The sequence below is a fragment of the Triticum urartu genome, chromosome 3 (genome assembly GCF_003073215.2).
Source record: "Triticum urartu cultivar G1812 chromosome 3, Tu2.1, whole genome shotgun sequence".
NCBI classification, from domain to species: domain Eukaryota; kingdom Viridiplantae; phylum Streptophyta; class Magnoliopsida; order Poales; family Poaceae; genus Triticum; species Triticum urartu.
In genome coordinates, this window is record NC_053024.1 from 702,788,180 (window position 1) to 702,809,589 (window position 21,410).

General features: G+C 45.4%; 2 protein-coding genes across 2 annotated transcripts; one reads left to right on the top strand and one right to left on the bottom strand.

The window, feature by feature from the left end:
* The first annotated feature begins 3,939 nt into the window (after positions 1–3,939).
* Positions 3,940–10,313, top strand: LOC125547233. Its single transcript, XM_048711191.1, has 4 exons — positions 3,940–4,107; positions 4,809–5,429; positions 5,927–6,164; positions 9,803–10,313. The coding sequence occupies exons 1-4, from the start codon at positions 3,940–3,942 to the stop codon at positions 9,940–9,942; spliced, it is 1,167 nt and encodes a 388-aa protein (XP_048567148.1). The 3' UTR covers positions 9,943–10,313.
* Positions 10,283–11,978, bottom strand: LOC125546031 (annexin D5-like). Its single transcript, XM_048710143.1, has 5 exons — positions 11,818–11,978; positions 11,575–11,720; positions 11,183–11,401; positions 10,864–11,079; positions 10,283–10,789 (listed from the first exon to the last, which is right to left on the bottom strand). The coding sequence occupies exons 1-5, from the start codon at positions 11,891–11,893 to the stop codon at positions 10,496–10,498; spliced, it is 951 nt and encodes a 316-aa protein (XP_048566100.1). The 5' UTR covers positions 11,894–11,978; the 3' UTR covers positions 10,283–10,495.
* Positions 11,979–21,410: the final 9,432 nt, after the last annotated feature.

A 21,410-nucleotide genomic window follows, 5' to 3' on the forward strand; every position in this document is an offset into this window, starting at 1 on the left:
AATCCCCATATTGCACTTGAAATTATAGAAGGTATAGTGGGAACACTACCTCAACAAAAGGGGCCTCATCCTACTCAGGAAGAGACACAAGTTTTTGAAAAAAATTGTGAAGTTACTAAAATCTTGCAGAAATCTCTTGAACCTCTTAAGAACATTAGTGGAAATATTCACCGCATGAATATGTTGATTACCCTTTGCAATAAGCGGTTGGATTCATTAGATCTAAAAATTTCAGAATATGAAGGGAAACGTAAAGAACATCCCGGATTCGAGCTTGATTCCGCTAAAAAGTTGAAAACCAAAGATGGCAATACCTAGATCTATTCTTGTTTGTTATGCCTAGCTAGGGGCGTTAAACGATAGCGCTTGTTGGGAGGCAACCCAATTTTATTTTTATTTCTTGATTTTTGCTCCTGTTTAGTAATAAATAATTTATCTAGCCTCTGTTTTGTTTGTGTTTTTTGTGTTTAATTAGTGTTTGTGCCAAGTAGAACCGTTGGGAAGACTTGGGGAAAGTCTTGTTGAACTTGTTGTAAAAAACAGAAACTTTAGCGCTCACGAGAACTGCTGTCATTTTTATTTGAAAAGTGATATTTAGTTAATTCTTTTTGCAGATGATTAATAGATAAATTCCTCACGTCCAGAAATTTATTTTAGAATTTTTGGGGTTCCAGATCTTGCGCTAGCTACAGATTACTACAGACTATTCTGTTTTTGACAGATTCTATTTTTCGTGTGTTGTTTGCTTATTTTAATGAATCTACGGCTAGTAAAATAATTTATAAACCATAGAGAAGTTGGAATACAGTAGGTTTAACACCAATATAAATAAAGAATGAGTTCATTACAGTACCTTGAAGTGGTCTTTTGTTTTCTTTCGATAACGGAGCTCACGAGATTTTCTACTTTAAGTTTTGTGTTGTGAAGTTTTCAAGTTTTGGGTAAAGATTTGATGGATTATGGAACAAGGAGTGGCAAGAACCTAAGCTTGGGGATGACCATTGCACCCCCAAGATAATCTAAGCACACCTAAAAGCCAAAGCTTGGGGATGCCCCAGAAGGCATCCCCTCTTTCGTCTATTTCTATCGGTAACTTTACTTGGAGCTATATTTTTATTCACCACATGATATGTGTTTTGCTTGGAGCGTCTTTTACGATTTGAGTCTTTGCTTGTTAGTCTACCACAATCATCCTTGTTGTACACACCTTTTGAGAGAGCCATACATGATTTGGAATTTGATAGAATACTCTATGTGCTTCACTTATATCTTTTGAGCTTTATAGTTTCGCTCTAGTGCTTCACTTATATCTTTTAGAGTACGGTGGTGGATTTGTTTTATAGAAACTATTGATCTCTCATGCTTCACTTAGATTATTTTGAGAGTCTTAACAGCATGGTAATTTGCTTAAAATCCTAATATGCTTGGTATGCAAGATTAATAATAAAACTTTCTTATGAGTGTGTTGAATACTAAGAAAAGTTTGATGCTTGATGATTGTTTTGAGATATGGAGGTAATAATATCAAAGTCATGCTAGTTGAGTAGTTGTGAAATTGAGAAATACTTGTGTTGAAGTTTGCAAGTCCCATATCATGCACGTATGGTAAACATTATGCAACAAATTTGAAACATGAGGTGTTATTTGATTGTCTTCCTTATGAGTGGCGGTCGGGGACGAGCGATGGTCTTTTCCTACCAATCTATCCCCCTAGGAGCATGCGCATAGTACCGAGGTTTTTCAAGACTTGTAGATTTTTGCAATAAGTACGTGAGTTCTTTCTGACTAATGTTGAGTCCATGGATTATACGCACTCTCACCCTTCCATCCTTGCTAGCCTCTTCGGTACCGTGCATTGCCCTTTCTCACATCGAGAGTTGGCGCAAACTTCACTGGTGCATCCAAACCCCGTGATATGATACGCTCTTTCACACATAAACCTCCTTATATCTTCCTCAAAACAGCCACCATACCTACCTATTATGGCATTTTCATAGCCATTCCGAGATATATTTCCATGCAACTTTCCTAGATGCATGCTGGATAGCGGTCGATGAGTGGAGTAATAGTAGTAGATGCAGGCAGGAGTCGGTCTACTTGTCTCGGACGTGATGCCTATATACATGATCATACCTAGATATTCTCATAACTATGCTCAATTCTATCAATTGCTCAACAGTAATTTGTTCACCCACTGTAGAATAGTTATGCTCTTGAGAGAAGCCACTAGTGAAACCTATGGCCCCCGGGTCTCTTTCTCATTATATTAATCTCTATCACTTTATTATTGCTTTGCTTTTACTTTGCCTTTTACTTTTTACTTTGCATCTCTATACCAAAAATAGCAAAAATATTATCTATCATCTCTATCAGATCTCACTTTCGTAAGTGACCGTGAAGGGATTGACAACCCCTAAGCGTGTTGGTTGCGTTGAGCTATTGTTTTTGTGTAGGTACAAGGGACTCGCGCGTAGCCTCCTATTGGATTGATACCTTGGTTCTCAAAAACTGAGGGAAATACTTACGCTACTTTGCTGCATCATCCTCTCCTCTTCGGGGAAATCCAACGCAGTGCTCAAGAGGTAGCAGTGATATGGAGTAGTTTTCAATGGTGAACATCATTATGTTGATCATATCTACTATATGATTCACGCTCGACCTTTCGGTCTCCAGTGTTCTGAGGCCATATCTTCATATGCTAGGCTCGTCAAGTTTAACCCGAGTATTCTGCGTGTGCAAAACTGGCTTGCACCCGTTGTAGATGAACGTAGAGCTTATCACACCCGATCATCACGTGGTGTCTCGGCACGACGAACTTTGGCAACGGTGCATATACTCAGGGAGAACACTTTTATCTTGAAATTTAGTGAGAGATCATCTTATAATGCTAGCGTCAAACAAAGGATTAACATCACATGCAATCAATATAAGTGATATGATATGGCCATCATCATCTTGTGCTTGTGATCTCCATCTCCGAAGCACCGTCATGATCACCATCATCACCGGCGCGACACCTTGATCTCCATCGTAGCATCGTTGTCGTCTCGCCAACTATTGCTTCTACGACTATCGCTACCGCTTAGTGATAAAGTAAAGCAATTACAGGGCGATTGCATTGCATACAATAAAGCGACAACCATATGGCTCCTGCCAGTTGCTGATAACTCCGTTACAAAACATGATCATCTCATACAATAAATATAGCATCATGTCTTGACCATATCACATCACAACATGCCCTGCAAAAACAAGTTAGACGTTCTCTACTTTGTTGTTGCAAGTTTTACATGGTTACTAAGGGCTGAGCAAGAACCGTTCTTACCTACGCATCAAAACCACAACGATGCATAATCAAGACTCAAAATCTTAGTACTCATACTTAAAAGGCCGTGTGCATCCCTAGTTGGCCAGCGTAGGGTGGTGGTCTACGCCGCTGGCCTCATCGGATCGTTGGATCCGGTGTCTGGAGATGTACGGCGGTTGTCCTTGTTGATCCTCCTTCCTGGTGGGTTGAGCCCCATGGCACTTGCATCTCTGCTGGTCTCGGTTCGTTTCTCTCGGATCTGGAACAGTCGGAGGTTTGGTGGTATGCGTTGGGGACCGGAGGAAACTTTGGCCGGGTGGCCCGGCCGCCACCCTGCGCGTCGTAACCTCCATGGAGGCACCGTCTTGGGAGGCTCAGATGGTCGAGCGAGAGATGCTATGAGTGGTGGGCGCCGCGTAGCTCCAGCAGTGGCGACGGTGTGAGCTCTGGGGGAAACCCTAGATCTGGGTCTACTGGATCGAACGATGATGGCACATCTGATGCCGTTGTTCCTCCTGGGGGCATCATTTTGAAGCACGCGCTGGCTGGAGGGGACAAAAGGAGGAGTGGTGTTACATCTACCGCGAGGCCGACACCGGATCTTGGCGGCATGGCGTCGCGGAGGTTCGGCGATGGGCGCGTTTGGAGATGGACTAATGCAGGAGAAGGAAGCTGTCTGGCGTCATGGTGGCGTTGATGGCAGAGAGGCATGGCAAGATCGGTGCAACAGTTTTGCTTTGAGAATTGACCGATGGATGATGGAGGTGACGACCCTGAAGATGGACAACTTCAAGGATGCGGTTGTCGGGGACGCCGCCTAGACCGCTTGGCTAACCGTCGAGGGTGCGTCAGAGGCGCTACCTGGACCGGCCATCGCCGTCGGACCTGTTAGGGACACCGCATGGCCGTCTGTTAGCGTCGGGCCATCGGACCATCATGGACACTGCCTGGACCGCCTGTCCCGTCCCCCTCCATCGGGTCTAGCTTAGGTCGTCAGCGCCACCATCAGGGGACACGCCGCCGTCAAACACGCAGCCGCCTGGCCAGAGGTCTTTCATATCTACTTTCTTCATTTCCTCAGAGAAGATTGATTCACATTTCACTGAACAGGAAAAGCAGCATGTATGCACTAAAAATCGAACCCAAATCAGGCTTCATAAAATTGAACCAAAAGCAGCCTCGTGTGCACACATCCAACGGTTATTAAGCTTCACTACCAATGTGCGCTATGAAACTACTAGGTTACACACTGATATTGAACTTTTGGTAGCACCTGGGTAGTAGATCAGGTGTGCTGATTTCAATGGATTGTGCTTAGGATTTTGAATTTCTCATTTAGCGGCCTGAGGACTAGGTATGTGCCCCCTCCCCTGGTCACTTGATAAGTTGATATACCATCAACTACATTGAATTAGTACAATTTTCAACCCATTTGAAGGAAGAGATGGACCTGCCGATGCCGCTGATGGTGTTTCACGCTACTTTTTTAAACAAAAATCAGGTATATCATCAAGCCGGATTAAGATTATACGAGCGTTCAGCACTGACGCCACGTGGAGGTGAACCTGTCGCGGTGTCGGCGAGCAAGACTGCACTGACGAGGCAGGGGCCACCAGGCGGCCACACGTACGCCGCCTACGTGGCACCCGTCCGGGTCCGAATCAACACGTGTCACCAGCAGCGCGTCTTCAATCCAGAAAGATCTGCCACCACGACCAGCACAGCACTCCCCGCTCCATCCCCCCAACCCGCCCATCCGTTCCCCACTTCCATTCACGACCTCTCGCCGCGCCTGCAGATGGCCGAATCCGACACGGCGGCCGGCAAGATGGCCGAATCCGACGCGGCGGACGGCAAGATGGCCAACGGCGAGGTCTCCGACGACGGCCGCGCCGTCGAGGTCTCCGGCGGCGGCGACGACACCCTCCTCGCGGTGCTCCGCGGCTTCGTGGACGGCGTCTGGCCGCCGCCCGGCGACGGCGGAGATCCGCTCCTGCGGCGCCTCCGCGCGGCGACCTGCGAGGCCGCTCCGCGGCTGCGGGACGCCTCCAGGAACTCGGCCCGCGACCTGCTCGCCTGGACCAAGCAGGGCAGCGGCCTCCGCGCCATCCTCGTCATCTCGGTGAGCCTGCCCCCTGCGCGCCCCCTGCTTTCCTTTTCCGATCCGTCCCAGACACTGTTTAACACCGTAGCAACTGATGTACTCGAGGTCGTAGAAATGTTATGTGATCTAGGGAAAAATTGTGTGAACAATTTGCTGGATGCGGTATTAGAGAATGGATTAATTGTCATGTGAAATCCATCTATCGGTGCTCATATGAAATTCATCAATCTGTGCTCAGTACCGGCAATTTGTACATTTTCATTCGTGAAAATACGGTTTATCGTGTCAAAGGATGTGCTGAAGTGCATGTTGTAAGGAAAACGGTGGATTTATTATATGCCTGTATGGTGTGTAAGCCCATCAATGTTGGATGTAGGAATCATTTTAGGTATGGCAGATACCGTCTGTTTGTCTACTTGATATGGCATAAGCCCATCAATGTTGGATCATCATTTATGGTCAGAGGAGAGTAGTAAACCCGCACAGAGAATTAATCACCTTTTTATCTGTTGCAGGTCGGAACAATCACGATGATATCACTGACTGGCCTGCTGATTTTCATGTCCTTCCTTCTGGTTGCGACCGCTAATGCCATTATCGTTTCAGTTCTTATGTCCTTGGCAGCTGCTGGAGGATTCCTGGCCTTGTTCTTTGCTTGCTTAGTTGCAGTGTATGTCGGAGCAGTATCAATTGCCATATTCGTCGTTTCCGCCACTGTTATCTCTGCAATTGTTGGAGTCATGATTGCTACTGGTATGCCATCTCTCTGTCAGTTTTGTTTATATATCCTGGAGATAAAATAACACATAATTTACTCGAGGTTTCAATGTTTGTATTGTTGTATGCAACTTCTAGGGGCATAACGATCATTAGTTAGGCATCAATTTAAGTGTTTTTTATTATGTTATTATGCAAACTACCTTCAGTCCATTCATAATAGTTTTCCTTCAAATACCTACTTGGTGCATCACCATTTTGAAGAGTATATCTAGGACTAGCCAAAAAATCCTCACACTGGTGATTCAACCACCTTGTCATCACAAAACCAATGAGCTAAGTATTGAAAGTACTCTTCTTCTTTAGTTAATTTAGATACTGTTAGTGCATTGGATAACTTTGCGGCTGGACTGTCTCTGTTCATACTTCTGCCTGTGTAATTAGATCGGAATCCAGCTTGCATGTCCCACTAATAGAGCCATTAATTGCCTATGCTCTTGCCTTAGTGCCCAAGTCATTTGCATTGAAATTGCATTTCTCTTATTAAGAGGAACATATAATCTTTGTAAAGCAATTCATGATAGCAGGATTATTTTAATCCACTTCATTTAACTTCTAAAGTGACTTCTAAACGAGGAAGCATGATTTTTTATTTTTTATTGAGGTAAATACACCACAAGTCACAGAACTTGCACACGACGGTCAATTTAGTGCGTAAACTTGTAAAATACGTGTTTCTAGTCATCTAACTTGTCTTCTTGTTCATATACGGTGCTTTCTACCGTATCTGGCTGTATCATTACGGGTGCCAACGTGATGGGGCCTACAGTCAGTGGCTGAGGTGGTGGTAATCCGCACGCACTGTTTTTTTCTCAGATAGCACCCTTGCATTTTATTTATTTATATGCAGAAAATTCTCAAATAAAAGTAAAAAAAATTGTTGCACACAGTGGGATTTGAACCCACGACCGACCATGATTCGCCCCGCATAGAAGCCACCAGACCAACTGCACCTTTGCGTTTAACGGAAAAAATTATCTTTATATAACTAGACCATGCGAATTAAAGTAAAATCAAAACGGAGACAAGGTAATCCCCGCTTCGAGCTTGAGGGCGCAGTCCAAAAGAAACCTATATGCATTCATTCTGGAGTATATTTTCTTTTATGTACATAATTCACATTCAAACAAAAATTTCGTTCATTTGTCCTAAAAAACTATGTACATTCATTTTGACCTATATTTTCGTATATCTAAATTTTCAAATTTTAAATTATTCAAACTAAAAAAATGATGTTGATTTGTCCAAAGAAATTTATGTACATTCATGCTGCACTATATTTTCTTTTATCTAGATTTTAAAATTAGAAATATTCTAATTGAAAAAAATAGTTGATTTGTCCCAAAAATTTACGTACATTCATTTTACATTATATTTCCTTTTATCTAGATTTTAAATATTTAATTATTTGAAATCGAACAAAAATTATTTGATTTGTCCATAAGAATTTACATACATTCATTTTGAACTATATTTTCTTTTACCTGGATTTTTCAGTTTACATGTATTCGAATTCAAACAAAAGTTGAGTTGATTTGTCTGAAAAACATACATACATTCATTCCGCACTATATTTCCTTTTATATAAATATAAAAAATTTAAATTATTCATATTCAAACAAAAGTTTTGTTGATTTGTCCAAAAGAATTTACATACATTCATTCTATATTGTATTTCCTTTTGATCTAGATTTTAAAATTTAAAATTATTGAAATTTGGAACAAAATTTTGTTGGTTTGTCCAAAATAATTTACGCTCATTCATCCCACACTATTTTTTTCAGGAATATATATTTAAAGTTAGGTACTATGTGCAAAAAATATTGTCTTTGCAGAAAGAAAATTATACATAGTTTGCCAGCACTGGGATACATAAATTTCAAACTATATAATACATAGCACTCTTATCTCTATTTAATTAGTGCGGTACGTGTTCAATAAATAGCACTAACTGTACATTTGACACATCAAACGTTAGTTGGTCTAGTGGTTTTCTATGCGAGGCGAAGGGCAGCAGGTCATTGGTTCAAATCCCATCCCGTTCTCCATTACTTTTTCATTTTATTTGAGGATTTTCTGCATAAATTAATAGAATTAAGGGTCCTTTCTGACAAAAAACCGGCCTCAGCCACTGACAGTGGCCCTGCCATGTTGGCGTGCGTATGGATATGACTGGGTATAATGGGAAGCACCGTATATGAACGAGGCGACAAGTTAGATGACCAGAAATACGTATTTTACAAGTTTATGCACCAAACTGACCGTCACATGCAAGTTCTATGACTTCTGGTGTATTTACCTCTTTTTTATTTTACATTGTTGTATGTGATTTTTGGTGTGAATCAGTAATTCAGACTGTTGTGTTCTTCAGTGCTGTGTTCTCCAGTTACTAGCTATCTTGCACATGTGATGCTCCTTTAATGCTTTTTGCAACATATGATGCGTTATCTGAGTTGGCACCGAGTAGATGATTGAAAGAATGTTACAATGTTGACCAAAAAAATAGCTCTGTTCATACTTGCTGATGATTATTAACTTCCCCCAATAGGCACTAAACTGTGCCATTGAGTAGCTCCTTCCATCCTTGCTGATGATCATAATTCTCCCCAATTGCCACTAAAGTGTGTCATTGAGTAGACAAAGGAGGGAAGGAGATGAGACTGTGGAGAGATGTAGAGGAGTGAGGTATTACCATGAAGACAAATAAAACGTGATTAAGAACTATTAGGAAACTTCCACAGTTTTTATAGCCATTCATCAGATGCGATTTATGGTAAACAGTTATTTCCATAAATAAAGTGATAAGTGTCCCGACACAACCTGTACCTTTATTGGGTATGTAGATAAAAAATACTTACCATTGCAGCCGGATTATCCCCATTTGTACTCTTGCCTGTGAATATAGATCAGAAACAGGGACTCTGTTCTGGCATGCTTGCTCTCCAATTTAGTACTGGTTATTACTTTACCTATTTGCCTTCTCAACTTCCAGTGGACTCATTGGCATTAATCTGTATTTCTGCAATTAAGATGAACTAGATTTATGTACTAACAACGTTAGCTCTGTAACAGTAATTTAAGATAGCAAGTTGTTGTTAGTTCACTTATGTACTTTGGAGGCTAACTGTTGACAGAGGAAGCAGAAAGAAGTTTTTATGCTAGTTAAGTTTTGTTGTAACAGACACTGTTTGGTCTTAGACTTGTTTTTGCCTAGCTAACCAGGGGTATCATGTAGAGGCATCTTAGCTAGTCCTTGAAACGTAGGGGTGATTTACAAGCTTTAGCTGTTCAAATCAACTTCTCCATGCCATGGAACTTTATGAAAGGGGAGACGTGGTTGGCCAATCATGTGGAATGCAGTGTCAGTTTTAGGCAGAGATGCGGTCGGCCAGTCCGTGTGGAATATATTGTCAGTTTTAAGGCAGAGATGTGATCGTCCAGTCGTTTGGAATATGTTCCCAAATTATTGTTCCTTTATTGATGCTCCATATCTGGAAAAGTTAGCATAGAATGGTCATGTTGATTCCACAGGAATGACATCTCCAATGCAACTTTCACGTCCAAAGGTTTTTTTACCAATATCACTTGCGCTAACGTGATAAAACCTCGTGCAGGTTGGATCGGATTCTTTTGGATGATTTGGTTTGCCGCAAGGAAGAGCCTGGACCTTACCAAGCACTCAATCAGCATGACGACCTCTGCTATGCAGTCGTATTCGGCTTCCCGGAGTGTGGGGCAGAAGCTCACAGACTGACTGAGATAGCAGTAACTGGTTTAGCCCCAATGCTCTGTATGTTATCGCGTCATCTTGCCGCCTCGCTGCCCTGCTGTTGTTGTGTTATATGTGCTGCCTAAAGCGTGCCGTATGTGTATCACTTATTTCGGGTAGAGGACATGAATCAGTGTATAGTTATCCCGGTTTAGCGTAAGGTACCGCCACGCGCCCCTGAACTTTCGGCACCCTGTGTTGTAGTATACTCATAGTAACGAATAAGGCAATAATGCCGGCTGTGCTGGCGAGTGCGGGCTAGGTTGTGGTTTTGTGCTGTAAATGAAGGTATTCTGTCTGGCTCTGTCGTTGAGGCATAGAGGAATGAATAAAACGTACTGTAGTTGTCAATTTCATTTCTGGTAACATGAGCATACTGATCAGTAGCCATAGCATTCAGTCCTGGCTTCTTGGCCACTTGAATAGAGGAGACAGATGTATATACACAGGTAGACTGACCGACCAATCGATCACGCAAGGCGGTCTTGGCGGTGCGTGCCACCGTGCGGCGTTGAGATCGATGGTCGATCATCGCCTCTTAGCGGTCGCGGCCGACGAGGGAGAGGAGGAAGGTCCGGTAGTTGCCGGAGGTCTCGGAGTGGATGGCGTCGGCCAGCGAGCGCTTGTACTTCTTGTGGTACTCGGCCTTGATGTACTGCATGTCCACCTCCGCCCTGGTGACCACCACCCGTATCAGCGTCGTGTCGCTTGTGCCCAGCCCCTTCATCGCCTTGTGCAGCGCCTTGGCGAAGTACCTCGCCGGGCTCTCGGCGCACCGGAGGATCGTCAGCAGCCCCAACTCGAAGGTGCCCGACGTCTCGCTCTTCACAGCCTGCGACAATGCATATTGCAAAGCCTGAGAAATTTGCACATGGAGTTTCAAGCAAAGCTGGAGATGAAGGTCACCTTGTCCAGGGAGCGCGCGTAGAGGTGGTGGTAGGCGTCGGCGACGGCGGCGAGGTGCGCCCAGCTGCGCTCGGTGAAGACGCGGATGAAGGCCCGCTCGTCGGTGCCCAGCCGCTTCTCGCCGGCGCGGTAGAGCTCCCTCGCGTCGCGCGCCGCCGCCGACGGGTCCACCTCCGGGCCCTCGTACCGCGGGATGCCCAGGTAGGCCAGCAGAAGCTGCATCCAGCCACCAGCAACACACAAAATGATGATAGGTTCAAACACTGCACAGATGAGCGTATGCGTATCGATGGTGCTGTGGAGGCAAACAAAGACGTACCTTCTGGTGGTCGCCGTAGGTGCGCTCGGTGACGTCCTGCTCGAGGTAGCAACCGAAGCGGGCGCGGTAGGCCTGCTTCATGATCTGCAGCTGCGACGGCGTCCGGGAGCAGATCACCTCCGTGGCGGCGCGCAGGTCGGTGATGTCGCCGTTGAGGGACTGGTTCAGTATCGTGGCGTCGCGGCCCACGGGGTCCAGCACCCACAGCAGCATCGCCTTCTGCACAAGGAACCGGCACCCCCAAGCAGAGAGGTCATTTCGGGAGCAAATACTATGCTATGCTTCTTCTTTTTTCGAAAAGGGATACTATACTATGCTATGCTGTCTGTGTGACTTATCATTTTGCATGATATTTGCTGGGTGATTTATAAATCATTTTGCAGTTTGCATGCCTTGTGGTTCCCGCTGAGCTCGGTCGATAGGCGATGGTAGAGGTCCTGGTGGTATATGGCCCTGTACTCCTGCATGATGAGCCCGCGCTGCACCGCGTCGCGGTGCGCCAGGATGTTGATCACCGTCGTGCTGTCGCACCCAAAACCTGCAATACCAACACGTACACCACCGGCCGTCAGCCGTTACGCAGCACATATCGTTGCTGGGCAGGATGAAAAGAGTCGTCCATTATTTGTACGCACCTTTGAAGGCCCTGTGCAGGGCGATGGCGTCATGGCGCGGGGACGTGAGCACCGGAGGCACGCTCAGGCTCGCCATTCTTCGCCTGTGTTTGGACTTGGAGGAGGCGTGGGCTGCCTGTGCCTGTGACCAACTGCGTGCGTACGGGGCCGGGGGCGAGGGTTTTAAAGCGGGAGACGCTGAGCTTTCCCGTCGGGGGATCACCGATGGATGGGGACGCCGCCGTGCGCATATGGTATGCTGCGTGTGATCGACGCGGGCGCATGCATGGCCGGCCCGGCGACCCCCACCACCATCACAGGAAAAGGGAAGGAGAATATATGCCTCCTTATCGACCAAGTGGCGTATCAGATACTCCGGCCGGTAATTTGTACTACGTAATACCCTTGAGTTTCTTCTTAAAAAGGAAAAAGGATAGCGTCACGCCACCTCACACTGGGCACTAATTTATAACAGTTTTGCTAAGTCTCAATCGACTGAGACTTCGTTATGTCTCAGTCGATGCTATCTTTCTTTGATTTTGCATGGAGATTCATACAACAAATTATTTTTAGTTTCTCTTTTTCTTCTTACATACTACTCCATTCGTAGTGTCAAAAGCGCTCTTATATTATGGGACGGAGGGAGTATATCACTTGACTGAGACTTGGTTAAGTCTCAGTCGACCGAGACCTAACTACATCCAATTTATAATACGGACCCCGGTAGGATGATGCATAGGGCTTGTGTATGCCTCTAGGTTGACAATTTGACTATTCAAACATCTGTTATATGTGATGGCATTTATAAGTTCAGAAACAGTACGCATATATATGAAGAATCCAATGATATGCTTTCGATGGCAGATAACACATTGGGTTGGTCAAATCGACGACATAAACGCGTGTGCGCACCAGACTAGAGGGAGTAGCGGGTTGTTTTGGTCACTTGAGATACTTTGAAGGCAAACTGTTATCTTAACAGAGAAAGCGGAAATAAGTTTTTCATACATTATGTTAGTCATATCAAGTTTTGTCTTTTTTTCTAACAAAAAATGCTATAAAAAAGATTTATCAAACCATAATAGACATTCTCATGCGGTCTTACGATTCTTTTTGTCTAGCTAACCAGAAGTCTCTACTGTTAGAGGGGAATCTGCCGTCGTCGTGATGGTTCAACCCCTCGTATGCATCCTCCCCGAGCAAAAAAATCGCAGAAAAAAATCCCACGTTCGAGGCCAGGGAAAAACCGAAACGACCCGCACGTCTCCACTTATTCCCCCGCCTGTCTCCATCCCCAGATCTCTCTCCCGAACAAAAGCCTCCCCCGCTCCCTCCATCACGACCCGACGCCTCTCCATCGTACGCCCCTCTCTCCGGTGACCACGGCCGCCTCCCTCTATCCCCATTAATTTTGTGCCGCCCCACCCTTGATCTTGTGCCACCGACACCGCACCTGGATGGGGTGGTAAGACGACAGACCAATGCGACGGCAGGGTGGGGGTCATGGTGCTCCGAGGCTCCGAGCCACGTGGGTGGAGGTGGCGACGAATGTCTAGGAGGAGGAGAGGTGCGCGAGCTGCGGCTGTAGAGGCGGCGACAAAGAAAAGGAGGAGAAGGAGAGGTACACGAGCTAGATCGGTGGAGGCAGTGGTGGAGGTCGAGGAGGAGGGGGAGTGAAGTCTAAAATAAACCCTATGGTTATAGAGCTCGACGTTAATAAACCCTTACGTCTAAATCCCTGAAATATGTATCCCAACCTTTCAGATTCCGGTCATTTTGAACCTTTTGAAGTTTCTAGGAGAGGATTTGGTGACATGGCACTGAGAGGCTGGGATTGCTGACTCTGACTAACTTAATGATTGCCACGTGGGCGTGCTCACATGCGAGCCGCCACCATGCCCATTGGACCACTGCTGGCTATCCGTGTTGCGCTCCGGCGCTACTAGTACGAGCTCCACTGCTTCCTGTCGATGCTCTAGATCGCCGCCCCGTCCGCGAACGATATTTGCATGGACCGCGTCCCGTGCTTCGTCCTGTAGATGTTCGTCGCCGACGTCTCATTCTGCCTCGCGTGTGTCGTGTTTCTCGCTGGGAACAGATCAATAGCAGACTGTACATGTATATATTTACGCGTCTAGCCGGTGTAATCAGAAGCACGCCTGTAGCTTGCTTGCTTGTGCGTGCATGTAATCCGCGAACATTGGTCAAGCTCTACAACGAGCCGGTGCATGGCACCAAGCGCCCGAGCCACAGCAACCCCGGCGTGCAGCACACCACGATGGCTAGCAGCGACGTGCTCAGGAATCTCAGGGAGATGCGGGTGTGCTCCGCCATGGGTGGCTTCAGAGTTCCTGGTGCCGTGTAGCCGACTTGCCGAAATATTACCACGCTGTGCATGCATCGCTAGATGCATGGCCCTGGCACGACCATGAGTGGTTGCGAGTCACGCAGCTCCCGTGGCCGCTCGCACGAGGTGCAGTCCACGGCGATGCTGCTGAGTGCTGAGTGCTGACTGAAGGAGTCTGATTCCGTGGGACCCATCTGCAGGTGTTGGCTTACTAATCAATCCCGGTCTTTCAGGATGGTACTTAGGAATCCTCTGTTTGGATACGACCTCAAGGTTCAAAACGACCGGGATCTGTGAAGTTAGGGTACAGATTTCAGGGATTTAGACATGAGGGTTCATTTTCATGGAGCTCTACAACCTCAGGGTTTATTTCAGACTTCACTCGAGGAGGGGAGGATGCTCGTTGGAATTCCCAGCTCGTGGAAGCGGACGAAGGAGCACACTATGGTCCCTCATTGTATCAACGCCTCCAACCCATCCATGACTGCTCTGAAGATTTCCAAGGCCAAAGCAGGTATCACCTAGCCTCTTCATTTGTAATTTGGAGAAGAATCAGAGATGTTTGTGTCCTTATCGTCAGTTCAGTTGACTTCTTGTTAGCGTCAGAGTGTAAACCAATTCAGCTGGCGTGGGGCAGTTTTGGATATCTTTATTTCCTTGGTTTTTGACGTGCCCTCGCCTGCCGGAACGAAGCTAGGAAGGCGAACTAGCAGACGAGGTTGCAGGGAACAAGAGGATGGAGCCTCGTGCTATGAACAGAAACGTATCAAAGAATAAGTTGTTGGAATACAGGAAAATGAAGGTCGTGAGACTACTCGACTTGAATGGCCTGGGTGTGTCAAGAGCTTACATGCTTGATACACAGCAGATGACAGAACTAAAATAGAAGAAGTGGAAGAAGGGGGCCCGCACCACATGGTTGGGATGGTGAGCTTATCTCCTAACATCATTTATTTAATGGGTGTGTCTAGGGCACATCTAGATGTGCTCAAGTTATTGCACATCTAAATGAGTGAATCAAGCATAAAGAGAGAAAAAAAATATTAACACGAATCTCAATGTAAGAACAATGACATATGACTTAGATGTGCAATACTTATGGCACATCTAGATGTGCTTTAGCAAAACTATTATTTAATTTAATTTGCTGTCCTGCTATCTTTTGCCCAACTGGTTGGAATATTTGAACATAATTTCAACTTGGTATGTTGATTTTCATGATAATTACCCAGTTGTTTGTTAGTGATCTTTAAGGTCGTGTTCCTTCTTATCTTGCTAATGGAAAAATTAAGAAATGTGACCTGATTACATGATTGCGAACTTTATTCAGTGTCTGAAAAAAGTACTTTATTTAGTGTCTGGTGCGGCTCTAATCTCATCCGCATTTATGTTGCAGTACAACTTTTTGTACTTAGATTGACCTCCGACGACTGTGTTTCGCTGGCCTTTGAGGCTGTGTTCCTTTTTTTAGGCTGTCTTCCTTGTAAGCTAGAGAATGGGAAAAGTATGGAACTTTACTATTTTTACCTGATTGCACTCTTTATTCAATAATGGATAATGGATGTTTAGTTTCGCTGAATTTGGAGACTCTGTTCCATCAAGTCTTCCTCTACGTGTGGAACCTTGCCAGTGTAGGAATCAATAGGGGCAGCCAGCGTTCTGTATGTGCGCGTCATGCCGGGAGGATCCAATTGATCATCTCCTTGAGCAGTTGAGCTAGAAAGCACTCGGCAAGTTGACGGCTGCATCGAACCTGTACCAACAATTCTATTCCTTATCATATACTAGGTAGACACACACTTCTTGGTGCAATTCTGAAATTATGCAAGCAGAACAGTCGATTATATGTATTAAATATGCAATCCTAGCTAGGATTTACCTGCACATGGAAAGATTGAATGTGTTGTTCAGTATGAATAACAGATTTACCTGCTACGAAATTAGATGTCATTTTATGAAAAAGAGAACAGGCCACTTGCAGTTTTTCTACCCCGATATCTTGTCATTTTATGTGTTTTCAACCAAAAGAAAATTTCCAAGTGGTTACCGACCGTTAAGTGTCAGAATTGTGTCACTGCAGATTGCTAACTATAAATGTTTAACAGTGAGGAGAGTGGACATTGGGGAGTTGATCCTGATGGCGTACAGGGTCCTAAATAGATGCTTTATCATTTTGAGAAACAAGGTGCTTTATTCATGTAATGGCTTCTGACAGATTGTTCTGCCATTGGTAGTGTCCGCAGCTCCAAGTCATGCAGTTTTATTGTATAATCCTGAACCTGAAGTCATGGAACATGTATCTTTACTGCTGTTTTTTCTTGATTTGATCATGAGAATTGGTAATTGTACAACCTCTGCTGTATTTGCTTGACTTGCCTTGGTTGGTTAACCAGTGAGCTATGGAAATACCCGGTTGTTAAATCTTAAAATTATCATATGATGAATCCATTACATGGTCTTCTATCTGCCCGGAGATATCTGCCAATGAGTACTTGTTGTTCAAGAGGTGATCTTTACTGATAATTTTTTTTTACATTGTTTGTCATTTGGGAATTCTTCATTTTGTAATATGAAATGGCTAATGAATTTGCTAGGGAATCATATGTCCTGTTTCTCGAGCTTAAATGAATAGTTGTGTTTGTTTAATCTGAAAATGTTCAGGTTTTGTTAAATAAATAAATATAATGCAGTAGATTGATCAAACTCCTGCAAACATATATATGAAACAAAGGCATTTGATAAAAGGTGCATCAATTATTTGAAGCCTTCACTTGACAATTGATTTTTTTCAAAGTCTGTTTCTCTAGCTTCACCTTCACTTGATATTCATGTGTACCTTTGGTGAAGACAATTTGGATGACCAGACCTCCACAAGCTAGAATAACCTAAAATGTTTTAGAAAAACGTATGAGCCGCCAATCTATATCCCAGTATGCACAATCTTTATGTAGGTATTTGTATCAACATGGTCATAGGCCACATCATACACTCATGTTCGTGAATTACAGTAATGTTTTCACATTGTATTTATATATAAATTTGTTGTTCTGTGGCAACGCACGGGCATTCAGCTAGTATCATGTAGAAGCATCTTAATTAGTCCTTGGAACTTAGGGGTGATTTGCAAGCTTTACTTGTTATTGGCGCATTCGAGCCTCCCACTCACCATTCTATACCATGCTTGATCCTCGAGTGAGGTGCCTGAAAGTCTTACCACTTGCAAACCGAGGTCGAAGACCACCGTTCAGGCTGGGACATTAGATCACCAGGTTCCTTGTACTACTTATGACATCAAGGGCCCTTGCATCCCAATCACCATTGCGAACCACACTGGATCCCTCTCATGGGCCGTTCAGGCACTCGAGCGCTTTTGAAGGTACTCAAGTCTTACTATTTTGCTTTTCAAGTCGTTATCGATTAGCCAGTAGTGTTGCTAGTGAGTACTGAACTCAAATCAATTTGTGTCAAGGATGATAGCTCCCGGCTGCTTGGTCGAGTTTGCGTGAAACTTGTGCGGGTGGTCCAAGAGAAAAACGACACGAGAAACATGAAAGTGATATACGCAACATATGATAAAGCTAAGTATAAATATTCAAGCTGACTATGTGGGAAAGTCCCCAGGTTGTGGTGCTCATAGTCATTGTAATGGCAGTGGCACGATCAACTATTAGAGATGCTTACTCAGTTACTCATCATCCCACAGTGCTGAGGTGTCCGTGGCACGGTGGGGGCTAAGGTGGCGGTGACACAACTCAGCGCTCGTCTTCTATGATTACCGAAGGTTACACCCGCCTTTTGATATGAGGGGCTGACCCTAGCATGCACCGTTCTAGACTAACGCTCACCTTTCAGTTTTGAAAATATTTGAGCAACAACCAAAATCATCGATTTTCATTGATTTTCAGTGATTTTGGTTTGCATTTCGGCCAAAGGGCCAAAATGTTCACTTGAACTCAAACAATCTCTTGGAAAAACATTTGAATTCATGTTTACTACTGAAATTGTTGAAATATTTTGGCTGAAAGGTAAATATTTCAATGTGTACTAATTCAGTGAGTTTTATCAAAATCTCAGTGAAATTGAAAACCAAGTGCATGGGTAGTAGGTTGCTCCATGTGTGCCCGATTTGATTTAATGCAATCGGTTTCTTCAACTCCAGAGCGAAGATAGAATGCCATAATAAATTATCCAAGGTTCCAATCGAGGAATGACGTGTAAGTTGATTAGTCCCTACAACATCACAATGTAGGAGTATCGAACACTCTACACACCAGGCGTTGCTGCTATCGGGAGACCTAGAAGTGGAGTCAAGGAATAGAGGTTGGTGATGGAGTTGTTCCCGCACCGGCATGGGCGAGTGGCGATTAGGAAACGAGGGCATTTTAGCATGGAGTCGGGGATGAGAACTTGCAATTTTCCACTATCATACTATGCTTGCAACATGACGAGTGGATGGTCAATTGGAGGGACAACGATGGCAACAACGAAAATAAATTCATGGCACTAATACTATATGGATCTATGATGTCATAAAATTTCAGAACTAAAATCAATATCTATCTTGAGAAATAAAAAAGCACTAGTTAAGCGATTGTGTTAATAGGTTGAATGTTTTTTCCAATTTGAACTAACAACTATATTCATAGTTATTTCCTATTTCTACCCATGGTTACACTTTTTAAGGTGTAGAGCATTGCACACATGGTAAGGGATAGTTGAAGCATACTAGGAGGGGGTGTGCAAGGCGCAAACACTACAAGGGGCGAAAATCCAAGCTAAAGCAACACAACACTGGAAGTAAGAACCACAAGGACATAGCGCATCCAAGACCCCATGGCATCAATTTACCGCCAAAGATCTAAGAGCAATAAGCATCTGAGACCTTCCGAGGAGCAAACACTAGCAAGTCGAGGATCGTCGCCGGCATGGTCGAAAGGCATCAGATGACCATGTGACGGCATGGTGTGCCATTAGCGAGACCGAAGGATAGAACACAACGAGACAACATGACATCTTTGTGCCACCACTAGCACTAGGCCGAAGGGTTCGCAATGTAAGACTTTCAAGTGCCTCACAATTCATAGGTCTTGCGAACCAAGCTCCAAGACCACTATTTAGGTCAGGACATTAGACCACTAGGTTAGCAGTACTTGTGTCATCGAGGGCCCTTGCATCCCAGTCCCCATTCCGAACCACACTAGAACTCTAATGTAGGTCGTGCATGCACTTGAGGGCTTTTGAAGTCAATAATATATAAAGTTCTCTTTTCTTCTCAAAACAGTTCACATCCAAAATCAACTCACAACTTCATAAAGAAAGATAGACAAATTTAGAGATGGTCCGTGATAATTGCTGAGTCGTGTCTCATGTGTCGAGTTTGAATCCAAAATATGAGATGGTATTCTGGTAATGGTGTACACATGTTGCTAACTTTTATTGAAAAAATCCAATTGGCTAAACTAAGGACCTAGCGTACAACCTAATTTCACTTAATCGATAACATCCATGACTCTGATTGCAACTTAGCAGCTGGTTGTCCCTGGTCGATCTGTGGCGTGTCGCCGCAATTTTTCGACGGCTTATGGCACCGGAGAGCATGTAGCACACGGTGCTCAAACCGTTCTTCACCTTTCTTTGGAGCAATGGCGAGATCGTCTGGCGAGAGTAGGTTGGGGCGGTAGCCAGAGAAGACGCTCCACCAGCGGTCGTTCGGCAACAACAGCTGGAGTTTGTGGTCCCACGCCTTCCTGCAGCCCTGCCGCCGGCGTCCCGTCCTGGTATCGTGCTTGTAAACACGGTTGCCGTACAGGTAGTAGAGCATACCGTCGTTAACGTCTAGCCAGGCACATGATGGGGTCAGGACATGCAAGCTGATGAACCTGGTGGCGCCCATGTCGAAGCTGTAGCGCATTTCCCAGATGAGCGGCGAAAGGTACAAGCAGCCATGCGGCCCCTGCGGCCGGACGACCCAGAAATAGAGCTTGCCGCGGCGCGGACCGAGCTCGTGCACGGCGACACACAGCCGGCCATGCAGGTCGAGGACGTTGGCCACGGCGTCCTCGGCATTGTACCCTGGGAGACAGTACATGCGGTGCGTCTCGCTGGCCACGTCAACCACCAGCAGCCTGTTGGGCTTCGTATCATGCTCCCACTTCATACACAACACGTGCAGTTTGTGGTCGATTAGCGCCGGCCATGAGCCCATCCGGTGGCACCGGTAGAGCCCCCGGTGCCGGCCCCACATGCCGCCATCGGCGCCGCCCAGGGTGAGCACGTGGACGTAGTTCCGGTGCAGACCGTCGTAGGCGGAGAAGGAGAGGCGAAAGAGCTTGTACTGCCGCGTCGACGGGCTGTACCCCATGGCGTACCCGTGACCGTGGATGCGCAAGTCGGTCTCGCTCATGAGCGGCGGCAGGACCCGTAGCTTGTCGCCGGTGATGGGGTTGCACACGAAGACTGGCATCCAGATGAAGTTGTTGGCGGCGAGGAGGAGGAAGCCGTTGCAGGCGTTTGTGGGGCTGTACCCGTCCGGGTGGCCGGCCACGACGGACATGGTCGCCGCCGTGGACACGTTGAACACTGTCAGCTCAGGGCTCCACCCCAGCGTATGGGTCTTGGACACGAGCAGCGCCTCCGCGGCGGCGCCGGAGACGACGTGGCCGGCGTGGGCGTGGAGGCCGATGAAGTACGGGTCCGTGAGGAGATCGCGCCATTGCTGTGACACGCAGCGGCCGCGGCCGACGTCCCTCGTCGGCAGCCTCAGCAGGATCTCCTCCGCCACAGACTCCATCTTCATGCGATCTCAACGACTACCGCCGACATCGGATCGGATCGGGTCGCCATATATAGATTTTTTTTCCGGTTTGATTGCTTTTATTATTCGATTTAGCTGAATATATCTCCGTCCAGATTTTGCGCCTCACGGTTACCTACATGTTTTTTTTTTTGAGCCGGGTTACCTACATGTTGGTTACCCTTCTACCGTTCAGATTTGGGTTTGTCTAGGACACATCTAGATGTGACATAGTTATGTCACATCTAACAATAGAAGGGTTACCTAATGTTGGTTACCCTTCTACCGTTCAGATTTGGGTCTGTTTAGGACACATCTAGATGTGACATAATTATGTCACATCTAATCTGATAAGCACTATGTTTGTGGTCTATTTTTTTGTCCCAGTTTTTTTTTTATTTCTTGTTGCTGCGTAGTTAATTTTAGGAGGTTAGATGTGACATCATTAAAAAACATCAGATGTGAATTAGACAA